The sequence below is a fragment of the Bos indicus x Bos taurus genome, chromosome 19, assembly GCF_003369695.1.
Source record: "Bos indicus x Bos taurus breed Angus x Brahman F1 hybrid chromosome 19, Bos_hybrid_MaternalHap_v2.0, whole genome shotgun sequence".
Classification (NCBI taxonomy): Eukaryota; Metazoa; Chordata; class Mammalia; order Artiodactyla; family Bovidae; genus Bos; species Bos indicus x Bos taurus.
In genome coordinates this window covers 52695169-52714771 of record NC_040094.1, presented here as the reverse complement: position 1 = coordinate 52714771, position 19603 = coordinate 52695169, and the positions used below count along the sequence as shown (strand labels likewise).

Sequence of the window (19603 nt, the reverse complement as noted above, 5' to 3'; positions counted from 1 at the left end):
GGATGGCGAGCAGGGGACCCTGGGCACGGGCAGAGCCAGAGCACAGTCCCTTGGCAGAGCTCCCTCACTCCTCGTGACCCCAAGGTGGAGACGGGGCTGTGCAGCTGCCCTGTGTCCTCACTGGCCGGGCAGACCTGTGACCCAAGTCAGCCAAAATGGGTGTCATTGCACAGGCACTGGGATGCCCAGGAGCCAGCCGGGTAGGAAGGCCGCTGGGGACCTGCCAACGCTGCCCATGCAGCCGGGCCTGGCCCCTCCCACTGATGCCCGTAGAAATGCAGGGCTGGGGTCCCCTGGGCGGGGCGGGGCTGACCCCGCTTTGGAGATTTGCGTTAAGGCCTGGATTCCTGGGACCACGGGGTGGCAGGTACATGGAATGTGTGACATCTTGGTAAGAGGGCCACCAGGAACTGCGCCAAGCTCGCAAGTGTCTCTGGCAGGGACCCCCTCCTCTCCCTGACCCTTTGGGAGCGTGTTTGCAGTGGGGTGGCAATCCCCGTTCCCCGCTGGCCCCTCATAGATCCTGAGCCAGCCAGGGAGGTAAGTGAAAGAAGATGCTGGTTCTGAGCATGGCGCTCAGCCCAGGACCCCTGCGAGGGGGCAGGCCCAGTCACTGTGTGCCACAGCGCCACACTTGAAGGGGTTTGGTTTCACTTGCACAGCACAGGCGTGAGTTTGCAGAAGGCGCTGGTCATTGCTCATGTCGCTGGGTCTCTGTCCTGGCTGCAGGGAAGTGGTCTCGGTGCAGGGCGTCTCCTGAGCTCCCCCGAGTTCCACAACAGGCGTGAGGTTGGCCTCGTGGTACAGAGAGGTGTGTGCGAGGAGGCCGCCCTCCTGGGCTGGGCTTCTGTTGCACACGCCCTTTGGCATCAGTAAGGAAGCGAGCTCCCTTCTCCAGGCCCGGCACGTGCTGTGGGTTTGACTCAACTCCCTCCGTCCTTCCAGTGAAGTCCCCCAGAACGACGCCATAGTTCCCTCACTTCCGAGAAAGTAACAGGTAGCGGAGCCCCTGGGCCTCCCTGGCCTGCTCACCGGGCCTCTGTCGGCCTCTGACTTGCCCCTCCGGGGCCCTGCGATGTGTGGAGGGGCTGCCCAGGCCCCTAGTTAGGGGAGCGCTCACTTGCAGTCAGGGTGCCAGGGCCCCACTGCAGGTCTCTGAGGGTGGGTTTGGGCCTGTCACGGGCCTGGGGACAGCATGGCCTCCTGGGTCCAAGTGCGTCTGCCCGAGCCCTGGGACAGCCTTGGGCTCAGGCTCTGAGAGAGCCCCCTCTCACAGGAAGGGCCCCACGGGGAGGAGCCCCACCAGAGGGGCCAGGCCCTTCTCAGGCCTCCAGGGTCCTTCCAGACAAGGCGGTCTTGGACCTGACCTGTGTCTGGTGGTCGCAGTTCTGAGCACTCAGTGACCTGGAGGCAGCGGGAGCCCACTCTCCCACCAGGGCGGTGTCTGTGAGGAGCTGGAAGGAAGGACAGTTCTCCGGCCAGGGCGGGAGGGCCTCCTGCTTCCCCAGCCCCACAGCGTTCACATCTCTGCCCCTGCCTCAGGCAGGCGAGTCAGCGGCACCCATGTGACCAGGCAGTGCCCTGCCCAGGTGGCCTGGCCGGCACCGCAGCGCCCCTCCTGCCCTGCCCCCTCACACCCACATTCCCCATGCATGAGCTCAGCTGCTGCACTGAGGAAGCGAAACCTGGCCGCTGTGCCCGCGTGTCACTGGCGGGTGTGGGCGGCTGCTGCGGTGGCCCCTCTTTTGGCCTGGGCAGCTGCAGGCTGTTTGCTGCCGTCACGCAGGGTGTGTGGGGCTCCGGGTGGGAGCTGCGGAGCCTCCTCTTCTGCCCTGGGGGTGGTCCTAGAGCTCTGCGCCCCAGGTTGGCTCTCACAGGCCCCCACCCGGGGTCCCTGTCTCAGCCCCGTGCCTATCACTGCAGTGAGACACACATCTTACACTGAAACTGCACACATACACGTGTGCATGTCTGGAGCACAGAATCGGGGTCAGAAGCTACCCTCACCGGGTCTATACTCTGCTTCAGGTCCGTTTCTTTTGAACAGGCAAACACATGCACCCGCCAGCACTTCTCTGCCCCAACACAGGTTTGGGTGGTGTTGAGCAGCGAGGCAGAGGGCTCAGCCAGCCTGTGTGTGCACCCTCGGCAGACAGTCTAACCTGGGGCCCCTCTGCAGCCTTCCTGGACGCCAGTCCGTCATCTACTGCCTGTTACCTGACACCCTGCCCTGACTCCCAGGCCCTCCTCGGGTTGGATGAATCTAGACTCAGGTTCTCCCCCAGAGTGGTCTGCAGACCACTGAGCTCCGTCCCTCGTTGTGATGGGGCCAGCTTTCCACTGAACCTTCACCTCTTAGGTTTCTGAGCAGCTCTGAGGGGTCGCCTGCGTCTGAGCAGTCTTGGCTATGATCTGGTCTCCTTGGAGCAGCCAGGGGGTACATTTCCTTTTGAAATGTATTGGATAGACCCTTGGCTTCCCATCCTGCTTGGGGAAAGCGGCGTCCCCACCACGGGTTGTGAGGCGGGAGGTTGGCCATTACTGCACCACTTCTGCCTGTTCTTCCCTCCCACCACCCTTTCCCCGGCTCCTGCCATCCTGTGCCTCACCCCAGCAGGCCCTAGCCTCGGGGCCTTTGCATGCTCCTGCCTGAAGCCCTCCTCTCTCAACAACATGCTTCTCTCCCCGGTGTCCCCTCCGGCTGAGCTGAGTCCTCTCCTGTTCTCTGGGCATGGGATCCTGCCCATATGTGACGTGGGCCTGTCTCCCCTCCCAGGACTTTGTCCTCTGGGGTCACTGCAGCGTCCCCTGTGTGCCTCAGCCCTGGTGCAGCACATGGCAGGTGCCCACCCCTTTGCCATGTCCAGAAAGGAAGGTGCACCTGCCCTGTGAATTGGGGCACACGTCGGGTGTGACCCCACAGCTCTTCTTGGAATCTGTGTTCGTCCCACTGACTAAGGGCCAGGAGCACGGAGGAGAGCGGGGCTGGGACTGCCCGTGTGCCAGGTGAGCAGGGGCTAGCACTGCCCATGTTCATGCAGAAGCACCTGGGCCTCCATGGTCTGCCCACAGGGCCAGGCGACTTCCCTTCCCTGGCGGCGTTTGTCTCTTACCCTCAGCAAAGATCAGACGCACATCATGATAACTGACCCGGAGATGTGGGATGTGGCTGAGATGGGGTTTTCCCTTGTGGTGTTCTTACCGGCGGGGGCTGGCACCCGACCGTCAGGGCACATTACCCAGTGGAGCTCACATTTGGCTGTTGTTTGTATGCGCCTGTTTTTATGCCTTGTAATTAAAACATTTATTTGGCCTTCTCAGTGAAAATCTGATTTCTTCAATCTAAGAACTGGTGCTATTGGTACCGAGACTTGAGTCCATCGGGTGCGCGGATCCAGAGCTGCTGGCTTATTCATCGTGCCGTGTTTGCAATCAGGCTGAGCATTGCTCTAATCAGAGCTGATGTTTGGTAATTGATGTGTTGAGTGAAGATCGTGGTGGGAGGGGGCTCCAGGCGGCGATGAGCCTTTTGTGTGTGGCCTGCTGGGGGGCCTTCCTCACTGACTCAGCCCTGCCAGACGGGGTAATGGCTCCTCAGCGCAGCGTGTCTGAGCGCCGCTATATGCCGGGCGCGGCCCCACGCGTCCTGTGCATGCTCACTTGTTTGATCTGCCAGGCCCCGACAGAGCAGGTTCTGGCCTTTCCCCCACTGTACATGTGTTGGTACTGAGGCTCTGGAACATCACTTGCCAGAGGGCATTCACCAGGGACCGAGCTGTGGTTTGGACCCGAAGCCCGGCTGTGGCTTCATGGGCTTGACCCATGTGTGATGCCTGCATGACTTTTCCCTCACCATTCAGGCCTCCAAGCAGCCAGGTGCCTTGCCCCTAATGCTGTTCTCTGCTCTCTTCCAGACCATCATGGAGCAGTTCAACCCCAGCCTGCGGAACTTCATCGCCATGGGCAAGAACTACGAGAAGGCACTGGCAGGTGAGGCTGGGGTCCCTGGCCTGCGGGTGGGAGTGAGGATGCCCGAGCAGGTAGACTGCTTCACGGGCCCTGATGAGGGAGGGACGAAGGTGTTTCCAGAAGCCCGATGTGGCTGAGCGCGGGTGTGGGCCGTAGGTGCCGCACCACGGAGGCCTGTGATGCTCTGTGCACACCGTGGGCGTGGGGCCAACTCTGCAAGTGGGCAGGTCAGCCAGCGCATTTCAGGCTGATGGCAGTTCATTTTCTGAAAGGAACAACCAAGGACATGTCTCACCCCTGTGGGCATTCTCTCGGAGCGACGTCACTTCACTCTCAGCCACACAGGTCGACGGCCTTCAGGGAACCTATCACGGCCCGCCTGGGGGCTCCTGCTCACACGCCCTGGCTGCTTGGATGTGAGGCACATGCCTCCTTCTGGGCCGCTCCTCCCATCCTCACCAGGGGACCCCCCATGAGTTCTGCGTGGACTGGGGTGGGAGGAGGTCTGAAGGTGTCCTCCCCTCCATTTTCCTGGACCTCCCCAAAGGATGGAGCCCCTCAACAGCCCTCGGCCCCTCCAAGGCTAGGCCAGGACCCACTAGGCTTTCCTGTTGTTTCTTCCAAGGAGCCCACTCTGCTCAGCAGCGGGCACTTCAGCCCCTGGGGCATGGGGCCCACACGAGCTCCCGGGCTGCAGAGCAGACTGCGTGTACTTAATTGAAAACTACCGAAATAAAATTTGATCAAGAGCCCAGTTATAAGCCCCTAACTGGGTTCTGGAGAAAGCGGATTAGAAACTGTAGGTATGGTGGATGCTCCCCATGGCCCCACTCTGGAGGTGCCCTCGTCCTCCTTGCAGCCTGAAGGGTGGTGTGGGGGTGCTCGTCCGATGAAGGGGTTTGTGGGCACACCCAAGGTTTTGAAGAGTCTCTGAGTTCCTGAAGGAAGCTCTGCCCCAGGCAGCGGCCCCCGGGCTTGGTCCCAGGAAGTCAGCTGGCCTGGAGCTTGCCGTCCAAATCCCCCGCAAAGTCAGGTCCGCCTCTGGTTTGAGCAGAAGTTGCCGTGGGAAGTGGTGTGTGAGGCCCCACCCCCCACCCCCAGCCATGCTGCCTTTAGCCTGATTTGAGTGTGTGACTCACTCCCACTTGCACGGCTCAACTCTGAGGCAGAGGACATTGTCAGAGTCCTCCTCAGCCCAGGCTGGCTGTGGGGGGGGTCTTCCTGTCGAACCAACTTCGCAGGTCTCCAGCCGGAGGTCGGTGCTCGTCTCGTCAGGGACACCAGGCCTCGTGGTCAGGGCGCACCCTGTAATTTGACTGGATTAGCTCTGGACCTGAGTGGTACACTGTGTCCTTAGAGAAGGTGCTCTCAGCATTGGGACAAGAGGACATCAACAAGAGACGGGCGGAGGTCCTGCCCCGGCTGGAGCCTGCTGGGCGCAGGAGAGCCGGCTGCGTGGCAGGCGGGCAGGGCGGTTGAGTAGGTGCCGCAGGTGGTAATTTCCTCGCGAGGGAAGTAACCACCCCCTCCTCTCCTCTCTCAGGTGTGACGTATGCTGCCAAAGGCTATTTTGATGCCCTGGTGAAGATGGGCGAGCTGGCCAGCGAGAGCCAGGGCTCCAAAGAACTCGGTAAGACTCTGAACCGTGGCAGAGACCCCGGAGGTCCTGAAGTTGGGTGTCCCCAGGCAGATCGGGGACCTGCCCTGTGTCTGGCCTTTCTTTCAATTGGGATCGTGTCTTCCCTGTCCAGTAAGAAAAGACTTCCTAAACTGATAGACAGACTGTTGTCCTCGGAGCTAGTGAGGGCTGTGGGGTGCATAAGGTGCACCAGGCGGCTCCAGGTCCCCTTAGAAGCGTGGTGTGGGGACGAGGGGACAGGCAGATCCATGTTTATAGGTGTTTGTGGCAAAACTTGAATTGCCTGGCATAGGGGAGCCATGTGAAAAGGTGGATTCAGATGATGGCCTTTGATGGTGTGGGGAAACATTTCTGGTATAAAAATGAGCAAGAAAAGATACAAACCCGTGGCATAGTATGACCAGATTTTGTAAAAATACCCTGGGAGCACGCTTATCTCATGATGGAGACCCCAGAAGCTTAACAGGTGGAGTTTCTGGGTGGGGTTCTTTTCTTCCACTTTTTCTGTGTTTGACACATTTCCAACAGCAGCTCACATTTCTTTTATAATCGAGGCACACAGTGTGGGCTCCTTGGCGCAACCCCAGGTTCTTGGCAGGTGGGAGGGCATCTGGTCTCTCTGTGTGTCTATTCGTTCTGGCTCCCAGAGGTGCCTGTGTCCTGCCCACTGTGTGGTCTTCAGCTGAACCCGCCCACTCTCGCCAGCAGCCCACCTTCAAACTTCTCACACCATCCTGCCTTGAAAGCTGGGCCGGTCCACCACAGGGCTTTGTGGTGCCCTCCGCCACTCCCTTGTCTGAGGACACGGTGGCCCGGCTGGCCCCACTGTCCCAGCCCTGAGCCAGCACCGTCCCTGGCAGGCCTGCCAGGTGTGCTGGTGTGTTGACTGCCACCCTGGCAGAGCAACAGCAGCATCTGGGTTTCCCTGAGGCCAGTGTAAAAACCAAAGCAACTACAGGACCTTCCTGGGCTGGGAGCAGGGGCTGGTGACTGTGGAGACGAGGGCAGGCAGCATGAGTGACCGGGGCCAGACTCCTCACAGAGGCCGGGCTCTGCTCACATGGCTGTGGAACTTTCTTCAGTGTCCAGAGAGCTGGCTGGTGTCCAGCTCTGTGGCTCTAGGTGGTGGCGGTTCAGTTGATAAGTCGTGTTCGACTCTTGAGACCCCATGAACTATATAGCCTGCCAGGCTCTTCTGTCCCTGGGACTCTCCAGGCAAGAGTACTGAAGTGGGTTGCCATTTTCTTCTCCAGGGGATCCTCCTGACCCAGGGATCAAAGTGGGGTCTCCTGCATTGCAGGCGTATTCTTTACCAACTAAGCCACCAGGGAAGACCTCTGTAGCTCTAGAGGGACTCTCGTGGCTTCTTGAGGACACTGAACCAACCTGCCCTGGACGTCAGGCCAGGGCACCACTGGTGGGCAGGCCTGCGGGCTGGGCCTGGCTGGTGATGTGTTGGGTGTTTGGGTGGATGGGGGCCTGAACTCCTTGGTGACCAGTCATGGCTGTAAACCAGCTGGCTCTGAGCTCAGAGGCCACCTGTGGGCCCTGCCTGGTGCTCCTGGGCCTCCCAGCTGTGGCTCCTCAGAGGAAGTTCGGGTGTTGTGTGTGAGCCTGTGTGTTTGTACACGACTCCTGTCTGTGAGAGGGGCACTTTTCTTATCATGGTTGATTGTGGCAGGCGGGGGGAGACATGTGTCTTCTCCCTGTGGTCACACACATGAGCGGAAGGAGAGGGTCTGCCATGGGGAGATCAAGTCCCACGTGGCCGCATAGTGAGGGTGAACATGTGCGAATCTATATGCGATTCTCGAATTTCCCGAAGTCGAAGTCCTTGGGGGTTGTACAGCAGGCCCGGGGAGCGGATGGCAGGCTCCTGCCGTGAAGTCTGCTCGTGGAGGGGGCGGAGCCACACTGGGCGCTGCGGGAGGGGCGTCCCTCCTCCCACCACTCAATTTGCTTTCTGGGCTCCAGCCTGAATCCTGGAACTTCTGGTTTACTTGTGGGTTTTTGAAATCTCTCCAGGGGCTTGTGGTGCGTGGGGTCCATCACCAAATGGGAGTTCCCGCTGCGTGCGTGCAGGGAGGCACCAGCCAAGGAGAGACCCCGTTTCCTCCACTCGTGACAGTTCTAACACCAGATGTGGGTTTTCCAGCACCAGCGAGCCTTCCAGTGTCTGAGGACCCCGCTGGGGTCGCACAGCTCAGCTCACGTCTGACACCGTCTCCCCAGTGTCGGTGCAGACCCTTGTCCCAAAAGACTGCTCCCCCCATTCCCCCAGAGGCCAGCACGAGTGGAGGGTCCCCGGCTCCCCACACTTCTGTCCAATTTGGCTACGAATGGGCTTCCCACCACTCCCTCCTCAGGTCTGGCTCTGTGCTGGAACAGCTCACAGAACTCAGGGGCAGGCTTACTGTCTTAAGGGTATCATGAAGGACCCAGGTGAGCGGCCAGAGGAGCAGATGCCCAGGGCGAGGTCTGGGAGGGTGCCAAGCGCAGGAGCTTTGTCCCTGTGGAGTTGGGGTACCCTACCCTCCCAGTACATAGGTGTGTCCACCACCCTGGAAGCTCTCCAAACCCCGTGTTTAAGGAGTTTCCAGGCATGAGCAGTTGTTAGCTCAGCCTGTAGCCCCTGTCCCAGAGGATGGGGTGGGGCCTCTACTTCTGACTCTGGCTGGGTCTTTCTGGTGACGAGCCCCCATCCAGGAGCCCAGGCAGAGTTGCCTCTGGAACAAAGGACGTTGCTATCACCAGGAGATAACAGGATTAGGAGCTCTATATCAGGAAGTTGTTGGGGGCGGGGGGAGGCAGAGACCAGCGTGCCTTTCTTCTCACATCATCGCTCAATTTTTTCTTTAGGTAACAGCTTTATCAGGACATAATTCACGTGCCATACAGTTACCATTGAAAGTGTTCAACTCTGTGCTTTTTAGTATATTCAGGGAGGTGTGCACCCATCACAACTGTCTCATCCCCAAACTTTTCTTCATCCCAGAAATGCAGGCCATCTTCGTTAGCGTCACTCCGCTCTCCCAGCCCCTGGAAGCGCTGACCTGCTGTCTGTGTCCGTGGCTTTACCTGGACGTTTCATACAGAAGAAAGCGGGCACTGACCCGTGGCGACCCTTTTGTTTCCAGCTTCTTTCAGTTGACGAACGTGTCTTCAAAGTGCATCCGTGTTGTAGCGTGTGTCAGCTCTACTCTTTATGGCTGAATAAGATTCCCTTGTCCACACAAGGGAATATCATTCCATTCCCCAGCTGATGCACATCAGGGCTGTTTCCACATTTTGACCAGTTTCAATGCTGTTGGTGTCAGCAGTCGGCACAAACGTCTGTGTGGACACTTCATGTATCCCTGGAAGGGGAACTGCTGAGTCACACGGTTGGGGTTGAATTTTTATTAAAGCAGCACACACCCGGGTTTAAAAACAAGTCCCCCGCCCCCCACACGCCTGAGGCCCACTTCCCAGCCGTGCGTGTTCTCTGCCTGTGTTTGCTTCCATACGTGTAAACAGGCAAGTTTGTGCTGTTTCTTCTGTTTAATTTTGGACATTTTTTAATGAATCTTTCTAGAGGATTTGGATTTAGCATTTTGATATTGCTTCTCTCTCCCCACCCAAGAGAACAATGACGACTTTTGCTTTAATCAGTGCCCAATATAGCCTTTGTACGGTGCTGGCGGGAATCCTCAGCTCAGAACAGTCAGCTCACAGCACAGCGGACAGCAGGTCTGAAATGGAAGCATGAAGAGACAGAGGTGAGCGCACATGTGCCCAGGTAGCGCACACCTGCCCAGGTAGCGATCAGCCCCGGAGAACACCTCCTGCCTCTCTCACTCCAAGCCCACCCCATTCCAGACAACCACTGCCGTGCGTTCTGCCCTGAGACTTGGCGCGCATTTGCTGGAGTCTCTCTAAATTGACTCGCGAAGGGTGTGCTGTGCTCTCTGTTTGGCCTCTTTTATCTCATGATTGTTTTGAAAGTCATCCCAGTGTGACACATACCTCCAGACCATCCTGCCTTCACGACGAGTAGTTTCCGCTGTGTGGACATGCCCTATTGTTTATATGTTCTTCTGCTGATGGGCATTTGGCTTGTTTCCAGTTCGGGGCATTTCCGCATCCGCATTTCTCTAATGAACTAATGATGTCGGGCATCTTTTCATGTGCTGTTTGCTGTTTATCTTTGGTGAAGTGTCTCTTCAGGTCTTTGTCCCCTTTTTTTGGTTGGGTTTTTGTCTTCTGATTGAGTTGTGAAAGTTCTCTCTGTATTCTAGGTAGAAGTGCTCTGTCAGATACACACTTTGCAAATATTGTCTCCCAGACTCATTGGCCTTTCATTTTTGTCACAGTAGTTTTAGAACAGAAATGTTTAGTTTTAATGAAGTCCAGTTGAGTGATATTTTTTTTTTCCCTGAACTGTGGTCCATAGGTTTTCATTACTATTTTGACAGCTTTGTTTTTCCTAGAGGTAATAATTGCCTGCCTTGATTTGCATAGTTGTCAGTTTGCTATCATGAACTCAGTCCCAAACCCGAGACTGCACTCTGGGGTTCCTCCCAGCTGGCGGTGGTCCCGTTAACCTGGCTGCTTCTCCCTATCTTAGAACCTGCCTCCTGGAGCCCCGCACCCCCCCGGGCCAGTGGCTGGGCTGTGCATGCATGGGACACCCTTCTCCCACCTGGGACTGTATTTTCTGCATCCTGGGTCCTGTCTTACTCCCTCAATTAGGGCGACCATCCTTCTTTTTAGTGGTTCCTCAGCAGGAAAAGGGGAAACATATTTCTGAACGCATGTCTGTCTATAGATGTTTCTGTCTCACGCTGATGGCTTAGAATTCCAGGTGGAAGTTCACACCCCTCAGAGTTGGAAGGCATCGCTTCCTTTCTTCTGACTCCCGGTGTTGCTGTCCTCAGTGCCTTGGTGGCTTTTTTTTTTTTTTAACGTGAGTTTTCTGTTTTTCCTCTCCTGGAAGCTTTTGAGGTCCTTATCCTTGGGTAGGTGCTGTGAAATTTCCAGACATCGGCTCCAGTGTGTATGTTGAGGGAGGGCCCCAGGGGGCCTGGAGAACGAAGCATCCCAAGGGTGGAGGAGGCATGCGGCCTCCTGGGGCCACGGGAGGGATAACGGGCCGGAGTTAAGCTGCAGCCCCGACCTGAGGACAGCGAGGGCACCGGGAGGGGTGGAGGCAGGAGCAAGGGTACGTCCACCAGTGCAGGGTGGACGAGCAGGAGGCATCCTGGGAGAAGCGGGAAAGCCTGGAGCCAAGGAGGGGAGCAAGGCTGAGGGTGGCGTGGGGCTTCGCCCTTGGGACTCCGGGTTTGTGCAGCCTGCTTGTCTCTGCGCTGGGATCCACCTGTTGGCAGCAGCAGGCGCTGCACTTTCACGGCTGAGGAATATTCCATGAACGTGTGACGAACACCGTGTGTTTCTTGGTCCTTTCGTTCAGCGCCCAGCTTATTCCCTGGAATGGCGGGTGGAGGGGTTGCCGCTCTGAACGAGCCAGTCCTTGGGAGCGTGATGCCAACCAAGCCCACCACAGGTGACCTCCACACGGTTCCACAACAGCCACGTCCTGGGTCTCTCCTTCCTGGCCTTGCCGTCCTCCCACATGACCCATGTGATGATGCACAGTGCTCCCATCTGAGTGAGGCTGGGCACCGCTGCCTTCTCCTCCTGTGCCCCTGTGCCCTCCTCTGGGTGGGCGAGTCCTGCCCTGCAGGCCACCCCACTCCCAGGTGCCAAGGCAGCAGCTCTGGTCCACCTGGCTCCTGAATGGGAGAGGAAGACCAACCCAGGGCCAGCCTCTTGGACACAGCAGAAGGACAGTTCGCACCCGGTTACAGCTCGGGGTGTGCTGGGCACCATGTACCAGGGGTGGGCGATCTAGCCCAGGGGGTGCCTACACTGGGGCTGCCCTGCAGTGACCTACTGAGAAAGCCAAGGACTCCAGGTCCTTCTGCGCTGCTTGCTTCTGCTCCCTGCTTGAAGACTCTGGTAGAAATGGTAGAGATTTTCAAATTTGGGACCTTTGCTCGTGGCTGTAATGTGGCAGGGATGGGGTACGCTAGTGCATTTTGGCCACTGTCCGACAGTGAAACTGTCGCTTAGGAAACATTCTCTTGGCAGCTCCTTGGTCCCATTGGCTCTGCCTATGGCCCTGGGCATCTGCATGAGCTCCCCCTCCCCCAGTGCTGATCAGGACCCCAGGGAGGGGGGCCTGTGCTGATGGCCGAATGATCCTGAATCTTGGACGTTCATCGACAGGCTGTTTGGTCTGGCACGTGGCCCATGTTTATAGATGTCTGTAACATTTAAAGAGAACTTATATTCCCTGACTACTCTCTGATTCTGGGTGCAAGGTTCCTAACTGTTCAGATCTTCAGTAATTCCACTTCCTAATTAGTAAGTAAAAGAGGTGTCCCTCTTACTCCCTGGGATGGTGGGCTCCTTGGTTTCTCTGTGTGGTTTTTGTGTTACTCAGCGCGTAAATTGCGAGTTGCACGCAGTCGCGTTTTCCTGATGAGCTGAACTTTGTGAGGGGACCCCTGTCCCCACCAGTCCTGTTTTCAGTCTGTTTTGTTTCATGCCGAGTTCGTTTTCCTCCGCCCTTCCTGTCTGCAACCCTGGGGAAAAGCTCAGTTTCTGACCACTTTCTTCTCAACAGACCTTCCTCCCCTGGGTGGGAGGGAAGAGGTGTGGAACCTCTGCTTTCCCAGGGACGAACCAGAGCCCTCAAGGGGCGAGTGCCTCCGGGGAAGCGGCGCTCCAGCCGAGCTGTGGTGGCGGCCTGGAGGGAGCTCTGTTCACACTGGCGGCATCCCGGGCTGGGCGCTGGGTTCCTGACCAGAAACATCATCTTGACGGGGCTTTGTCTGCCTTCTCGTGGCCCGCTTCCCGCCGGGGTTCCTCTGGGTGTGGCCCCTGGCGGCTGTGGGGTCAGGGATTGCCAACCAAGCAGTGGCAGACACCCTGGCCACTCCCCGGTCACCCTCCTTCTCTGTCAATCCCTGCCCCGTTCTTCCGGTTCTTCCTGCCTTTTCTTTCCCACGAAGGGCAGGAGCCCTTTTCTTTCCCACGTAGGGCTCAGGCTCTGCTCCTGGGGCTGGCAGCCTGCTAAGATGGTGTGGGATTCAGCCATGCCGACCCTGAGTGGACCGAACCCCCTCATCTTCCTGCAAGCCCTGTGCCCTGTCCTTCCTGCGTAGAGTAAGGATCTTGAGCAGCCCAGTGCCCCCAACACTTCCATCGCAGTGTACTCCCTGGAGCTGGACCTCTCATTGCCGGGGCAGAGGCTTCCGCTGTGCAATCTCCTGCTGTGAGCAAGGCTGAGGCCCGTGGAGGTCAGAGGTCAGAGCCCAGTCCCTGTGCTGCAGCCGAGCAGCGGGCAGCTGTCCCTTTGTTCCCCTTCCCTGTGGAGAGCGAGTGGCTGCTCCACCTTTGGTCCAACGGCCGGGGAGGTGGTCTGAGGCTGCAACCGCAGACCTCACAACGGAGACGGCCTCTCATCCTCGCTCCGCTCGGCTCTGGATCGGCTTTGATAGGCAGGCGGCTTAGCCAGGGTGCCAGGACAGCCGCCTTTCCCATCGCCTCACCTCCCTCTTGTCCCCGGCTGGCAGCCACCCACACTTTCAGTCGGCATGTCCCTGGACTGCCACCCTCCCTGCTCTGTCCGGGCATGCCCAGGACCTCCTGCGGCGGGGGATGACGTCTTTGATCTGTGTACTTGGGTCCAAGACCCCATCTGCTCCCTCTTCTCATGGCTTTCGGCAGCTCAGGGCGGAAGGCGTATGCTGTCTGGGTTCAAGGCTCTAAACCAGTCCCCGGTGTGTGCAAACCTGTGCCTTCCCCAGGCCAGGGAGCCAAGAGGGTGACCCCAATCACGGCACTCCGTGGAGGCTCACGCTCCAAGTTCATAGACCACGAATTTGCGGCGTTGCTGAGATCTAAGAGTAAAAACATTCATTTCTCCTGCTTCTCCATCTGCCTGGAGGCTGCAGGGTAGAGGGGGCAGGCATCCCCTTGCTGGTCCCACCCCTCCAACACGGGTGGCCTGAGATGCCAGCGTGGTGGGGAGACTGAGGCAGAGCGCGGGTCTGTGCTCCGGTGTGGGCTCGGGGAGGTCAGGTCTCCGGGTCAACTCCTTTAGCCCTGGAGGTGGCCAGTGCAGGAGCCATCCCACCCTAGGTACTGTCGGCAGTGCCGTTTCCCCTCCAGGCTCTCCCACTGCCTTAACTTTAAGTAACAGGGCGCCTCAATCATGTCAAAGCAGAGAGAGCAGGTGGGGACCCCCCAGTGCCTGTCCCCTGCTGGCAGAGACCAGGTATGGCGTCTCACCCGTGCCCTGTGACTACTGCCCTGGGGTGAGCACAGTGGCCCCTCCTCACTTCTCCACCCAGCCTCCGTGCGAGCTGTCCCTAAGCCCTGCTGCAAGCGCAGGTCCCCCAGTCCAGGCAGTGGGCAAGCTGGCCTCCGGGCCCTCTGTTCCACCCTCACGTCCACTTGTGCAGAATCAGCGTCTGTCCTGCTTGCTGGTTTCTTCCCCAGTGTTGGCTCCTGGGGGTGCCACTGCGGATCGTGATCTGGTTCTTTGTGCAGGCGAGGCCGCCGTCCCATCCCCCTGACAGCCATGCCACCATGTACAGTAGCCCCCAGGGAGCTGGCACACCTGAGCACGTCCTGCCCACTGGGCAGCCGTCTGCAGCCAGGCCCCTGGCTCTGCTCCCCAAAGCAACTGTGCAGAGTGGGGCCGAGCCCAGCATGGGCGGGAGTGGGACGTGGAGGCCAGGGTCCCCGTGCGCCCGGGCTCTGGGCACAGGGTGCACACGTGGGCAGGTGGCTCAGCTGCTCTGTGCTGGAATCGTTCATGTGAGACGGGCTCAGCTAGCTCCTCTGGCTGTGCAGGAGGCTAAAGTGATACCCCCCACAAGCACTCTAGGCTTTCCTGGCCGTCAGTGCTGACATGAGGCCGTCATTTGCAGCAAAGGGCCCAGCCTGCCCGGAGCCCTGTTTCCTCAGCGTGTGGCTGAGTTTCACAGCGGACCCATCTGTCCAGAGCCACTGTCTGGGCCTGTGCTCAGAGCCTCAGCCTGGCCATCTTGTCCGTCTGTGCAGCTGAAGGCCAGCGACTGAGCAGCTGTTTTGTTTGGCCCTCACCATCTCCTGAGGCCTCTGTTGTGTTCTCTGCCTTTGAAGAGCCCGCTTGTTTGTGAACCCAGGCATGTTCATGCTTGCAGGCGCCCTGAGTACCCAGATCTGTCCTGATGCCCAGGAGAGGGCAGGAGCTCCCTGCTGGGCGGGGCCTCAGGGCGGGAGGCGGCTCCCCTGCCCCTGAAACTGGGCCAGGTTTGGCAGTGAGTCACTGGATTAAGGTGTGGCCTGAGCACTCCTCTGAGTGTTTGGCTGCTGTCCATGCCTGGCTGCCCAAGTGAAGAACAGAGGGAGGCCATCCCATGCCACCTTTGGAGACTTGCCCGGTGGGACCCAGCTACCTCTTCTGGTTCCTGCCGATGCCGCCGACTTGCCCACAACTGCCTCATGCTTAGCAGCGTGAGGTGGCCAGTCCCTGCGCGTGGGTCATTGCAGTGCAGGGGCCACATGGCCCCAAGGACCTTCTCGACTGTTGCCGGGTGATTCCGTTCACAGAGATGGTTCTCAGATGGCACCACAGGCCATCCACAGGCTGGGAGCTGCCCGCCAGGTTGGCTCCTGTGCCCTCCGGGAGGCTGTCAGGCTACGTCATGGTCCCTTCCACGTCAGGCAGAGCTGGCCACACCTGGCCGGGGAGCCCGAATGTGTCCCAGCCTCCCCTGCAGATGGCTGACAGTCTGTCACGTCCACCTGCTGTCAGACCCTAACAGCAGGACCTGACTGTGCCTGCTGGACCCTCCTGACAAGACGCCGCTCGGAGGACTTATTAGACCCCGCAGTGGGAGCTGTGTTCATTTCACATCCCTGAGGGTCCCCACTCGGGACCGTGTCACCCCACACTGTGGTCCCATGCTGGCCACAGGCCTCTGTGCAGGACGGTGTCCCCAGGCCATCCTGGAGTGGACTTCTCACCTGCATCCTGCCTTCACCTCCCCTTCACAGCTGAAACGCCACAGCACATGGAGGAGCTGTCCCTTAGCTCCCAGGAGGAGTAGCTGGCACACAGACAATCACTGGAGCCCCAGGACCAGGGTCTCTGCTCTCTTAGCCTCCTTCAGGCCTCTTGACACCAGGCAGGACTTTGGCGGCCTCTCTGTCTCCGAGTTTGGCTTTGTGTGGATGCTAGACAGATCAGAGGGGCTGAGCAGGGATGGGGAGCTGCAGTCTGAGGGGTCCCCCTCAGGGCCCCCTGGACTCGCATACCTGGTGTCAAGGGCTGGGGGCTCCAGTGTATCCACTTTGCCCGCCTTGGTGAGAGCCTTATGGGGCTGGCTCAAGCCTGTGTCGGGAGGGATTAACAACATCTTAATTGGATCTGCCTGTTCTCGGTGGCTTTGGCTGCAGCAGGAGAGATGGCTCAGCATGTTTTCAAGCTTCCTTGGTGTCCGAGGGCCCCCTCTGGGGTGGGGACATCCACAGGGAACAGCAGTGCGTGGCTGGGTCTTCTCCTGAGGGCGGGCAGGGGACCCCAGGCCCTCTGACCTGGTTCCTGGGGGTCCTGCTGGGGAGGAGGGGAAGGGGACCCTCAGCCGTGTTCATGCTGGTGGCGATGAGGGAGGGGCTGATGGGGTCTGTGAAGACCGGGCCTGAGCCTAGTTCCTGCCGAGGGGGGACATGTGGCCTCTCGGGTCCGCAGCCGAAGGCTCACTGAGGTGCGGCAGCATGCCCACGAAGGCTCTCCCAGCCTGGCCAGTCTGACTCGAGGACCAGCGTGTCTGGAGGGTGCTGGGGGCCCCCAGTCCTGCGACCCCACCATGTCTCCTGCTGAATTGAGGTACCTCCCACAGTGTGCACTCAGTGTCTGCAGTGCCCCACCCCCACCCCTGCAGGTGAGTGTGAGGAGGAAGTGGCCCTTTGTTGATCCTTTGTTGACCTGGTACAAGCGGGGTCTGCCTGGACCGAGGGGAGAGGACACCAGGTTCACCTGAAGTCCCTGCCTCCCTGTCGCCCAGGCTCAACCCATGTGCTCCACAGCCCCCTATCATCCAGTTCCTTGAAGCAATACCCCCAGCTGGCCTGAGTGGCCACCCTGAGAACCCCCAGTGTGACCGTGGATGCCTGAGAGCATGTGAATCGGCCAGGGATGCATCCAAATGTATATCTGGTTCCGGGAGGAGTTGGGTGGGGCCTGAGCTTCTGAGATCCAAGCCGACTACCAGAGTGGCCAATGCCAGTCCAGGACCTGACCCAGTGCAGGTAGGGTGGAGGCCAGCCCGGACAGTTGGGCCATGTGTGGTTGGCACCTCGTTCCACAACACCCAGGTGCCAGGGTGTCCAGCTGTGAACACAGCACTGACCTCAAGGAGCCATCTGGTCTTGCTCCGCTTCAGAGCGGCAGTCAGGGAGGGTCACTGTCCGCTATCATCACCATGGTAACAGCCATCGATTTTTGTCCTGGTTACCCCTCTGGCCACCTGCCATTTTTTGCCATTTTGTAGGCAGGAGAAGAACACTGCTTCTCCCAGGGAGGAGCTGGAGGCTTTAAGGCCAGCAGGGAGGATGGGAGGTTGGTGGCTGATACCAGAGGGGTACCCCAGTGCTGTCTAAGCTCCGCGTCCCATCCTGGTGGCTCCCACAGTTGCGCGACATCCCCGCAGCCCCTTGGCTGTCTGTCTTCCTGGAACGAGAGCTCTATATTCGTGCCTTGTTCAGGCGTATGCTAATTAGCTCTCAGAGGCGCCTTTCCGCTCTGGAAGCCACCAGAATAATTGAGCATTATGGAAATTTGCTTTAGAAAGCTTCAGGAGGCGGTGGGTGCTCCCAGCCAAGTTTGAGCAGCTGACCCCTTGGCTCAGAGCCCCTTGGCCACCAGCAGGGGCCTCGAGCTCCAGCTCCTCCTGGAATGACAGATCTTCAAGAAACAGAGTGTTTTGGCCCCTCAGTGGCTGCCAGTGGCCCGAAGGAACACCGTGATCACTCGGCAGTGATGGTGCATCCTGCTCGCCGGGTTGAAGTCCGGCTTTGGGAGGACAGGGCTGGAGGTCTGGTCCCCAAGGAGGGTTGGAGGCCTTCTCTGAGCCTCGAGCACCATCTGGGGCTGCTGAGGACAACTCCGGCATGGGGCTCTGCCTGGGAAGAGGTAGGGAACACAACAACCCTGCCCGTCCCACCGGAGCGCACACACAAGTTAGGTTCGTGGTTGCAGTCACGGCCGTGCAGTCTCGGTCTCGCCTCTGGCTGGGGTGCTCGTGTCCTGGGGTGGCACAGCTTGACGTCTACTGGGGCAGAGAGCAGGTTACAGGACTGGCCTTCTGGGCTCCGGTGGCTCAGGGAGCCCTTAGGGACCCACGCGGGCAGGGACTCTGCGCTGGACATTCCCGTCTTTCCCACGTGTTCAGATCCGTCCTAGAAGCCTCATGTGCTGGGAGTGCCCGGTCTGGTCTGGGGTCACTGGACATTGCCCAGGTCCAGGCAGCTGGGGATCCGGGTTCTCATCAGCGTCTGTCATGTTTGTAACGCTACTGAAGATACCCACTTTCTTGTCACATCAGCTCCCCTGAACTCCAACACTGTGCCTTCCCAGGAGCCCCCCACCCTGTGCTCTTGTCCACAGGGCTTTATGCAAGGCTTGTCTCATGACCAGGTCAGAGATGGGCACAGCCCTCTTTCAGTGAGAAGGACACGGGTATGGGGTAGGGTGGTGAGGAAGAGAGAATACAGTTGGGACCCCTGCCCCAGCCAGACATGGTCACCAGGGAAGAAGGGCATAGGCTGGAGAGAAAAGGGCACCACAGGTGGGTGGTTCCCTCCTGCCTGCTGGGGCTGGGCTCCACAGAAGGACGTCCTGTCTTGGTGCCCAGTTCCTGAAGCCCTGCACCTGCCATCCTCCCGCTTAAAGAAGGAGGGTGTGGTGGGACCTCTCACGTCTAGATGGATGGCACCCAGATGCTTGGCTGTCGAGGTCACTATTGCTGATGGGGGCAGGTACTTGCCCGGCCCCTTCTCTGGGGCAGGGACTGCTGTGAGCTTTGCCAGTCCAGTCCCCCAATCAAGAGACCTGTGGTCTCACTGATTCAATCCTGGGATGGGGTACAAACGTGTACACATAACTGATGAGACAGGTCAGCCCGGGCCTGGAGCCCTTTTCCTGGGATGCCCGGACTGTTGGAACCTGTCGCCCCCGTGATGGACATCTCCCAGCTGGTGGACACACACCAGGGTGGAGTCTGGTCTGTGCTCTGGGGGGTGGTCCCGCTGTGTGGCAGCGGGTCCTTGGGGAGGCCCCTCCATAGGTGGTTATTGGACTCCCGCCCCACCCCCCAGCCAGGGCTCAGCCCACCTGTGTCTTCCAGAGATGGGAACTGCCCTCTGTGGCCTCCCCACCCCGGGGCCCAGCCTTCTCCTCCTCCTCACGTAAATCAGGTTTTAGAAGTTCACTGGGTTGCCCCCTGGACACTGACATTGGAGGCGTTGCTCTCCTGTGACGGTCACAGTGTTATGGAGAGGGGACTGGCCCTCCATGCATTGTGCCCAGCCTTGGGGTCTGGCATCCAGGTCTTTACCTTCTTCATCCCATGCTGTCGCTAACCTTTGCTGGGGGTCAGCTCAGGCCACTGGCCGTCTCCATGGGAGCCAGCGCGAAGCTGGTTTCCTCAGGCCTGTGTTGCTTTGGCAAAAAAAAGTGTTCTTTTTTAAGCCTAAGTGGGTGAGAACTCAAATCCTTCCTGAAATCCTGTCTTCACTCCTTTGGGATAAGGAGCCTAGTGTTGTGGCCTGGGAGGGGCCCTCAAGTGGAGTCTGCCCCCTCGGCACACAGAGCGGGAGTGGAGCTGCCAAGGTCTGCTAGATGCCGGCCTGTGAACTGCCAGACCCTGGGGACAGGGCCACCCTCCCACCATCCTGGCT

At 59.1% G+C, this 19603-nt stretch overlaps 1 protein-coding gene across 4 annotated transcripts in view; it reads left to right on the top strand.

Moving 5' to 3' along the window:
- BAIAP2 (BAI1 associated protein 2) overlaps nucleotides 1–19603 on the top strand; it is a 63610-nt gene that overhangs the window by 10695 nt on the left and 33312 nt on the right. For all 4 annotated transcript variants that reach the window (XM_027518034.1, XM_027518032.1, XM_027518035.1 and 1 more), the window contains exons 2-3: nucleotides 3915–3990; nucleotides 5513–5599. In XM_027518034.1, the coding sequence (XP_027373835.1) occupies nucleotides 3915–3990; nucleotides 5513–5599 (163 nt within the window). The remainder of the gene's footprint in view (nucleotides 1–3914; nucleotides 3991–5512; nucleotides 5600–19603) is intronic.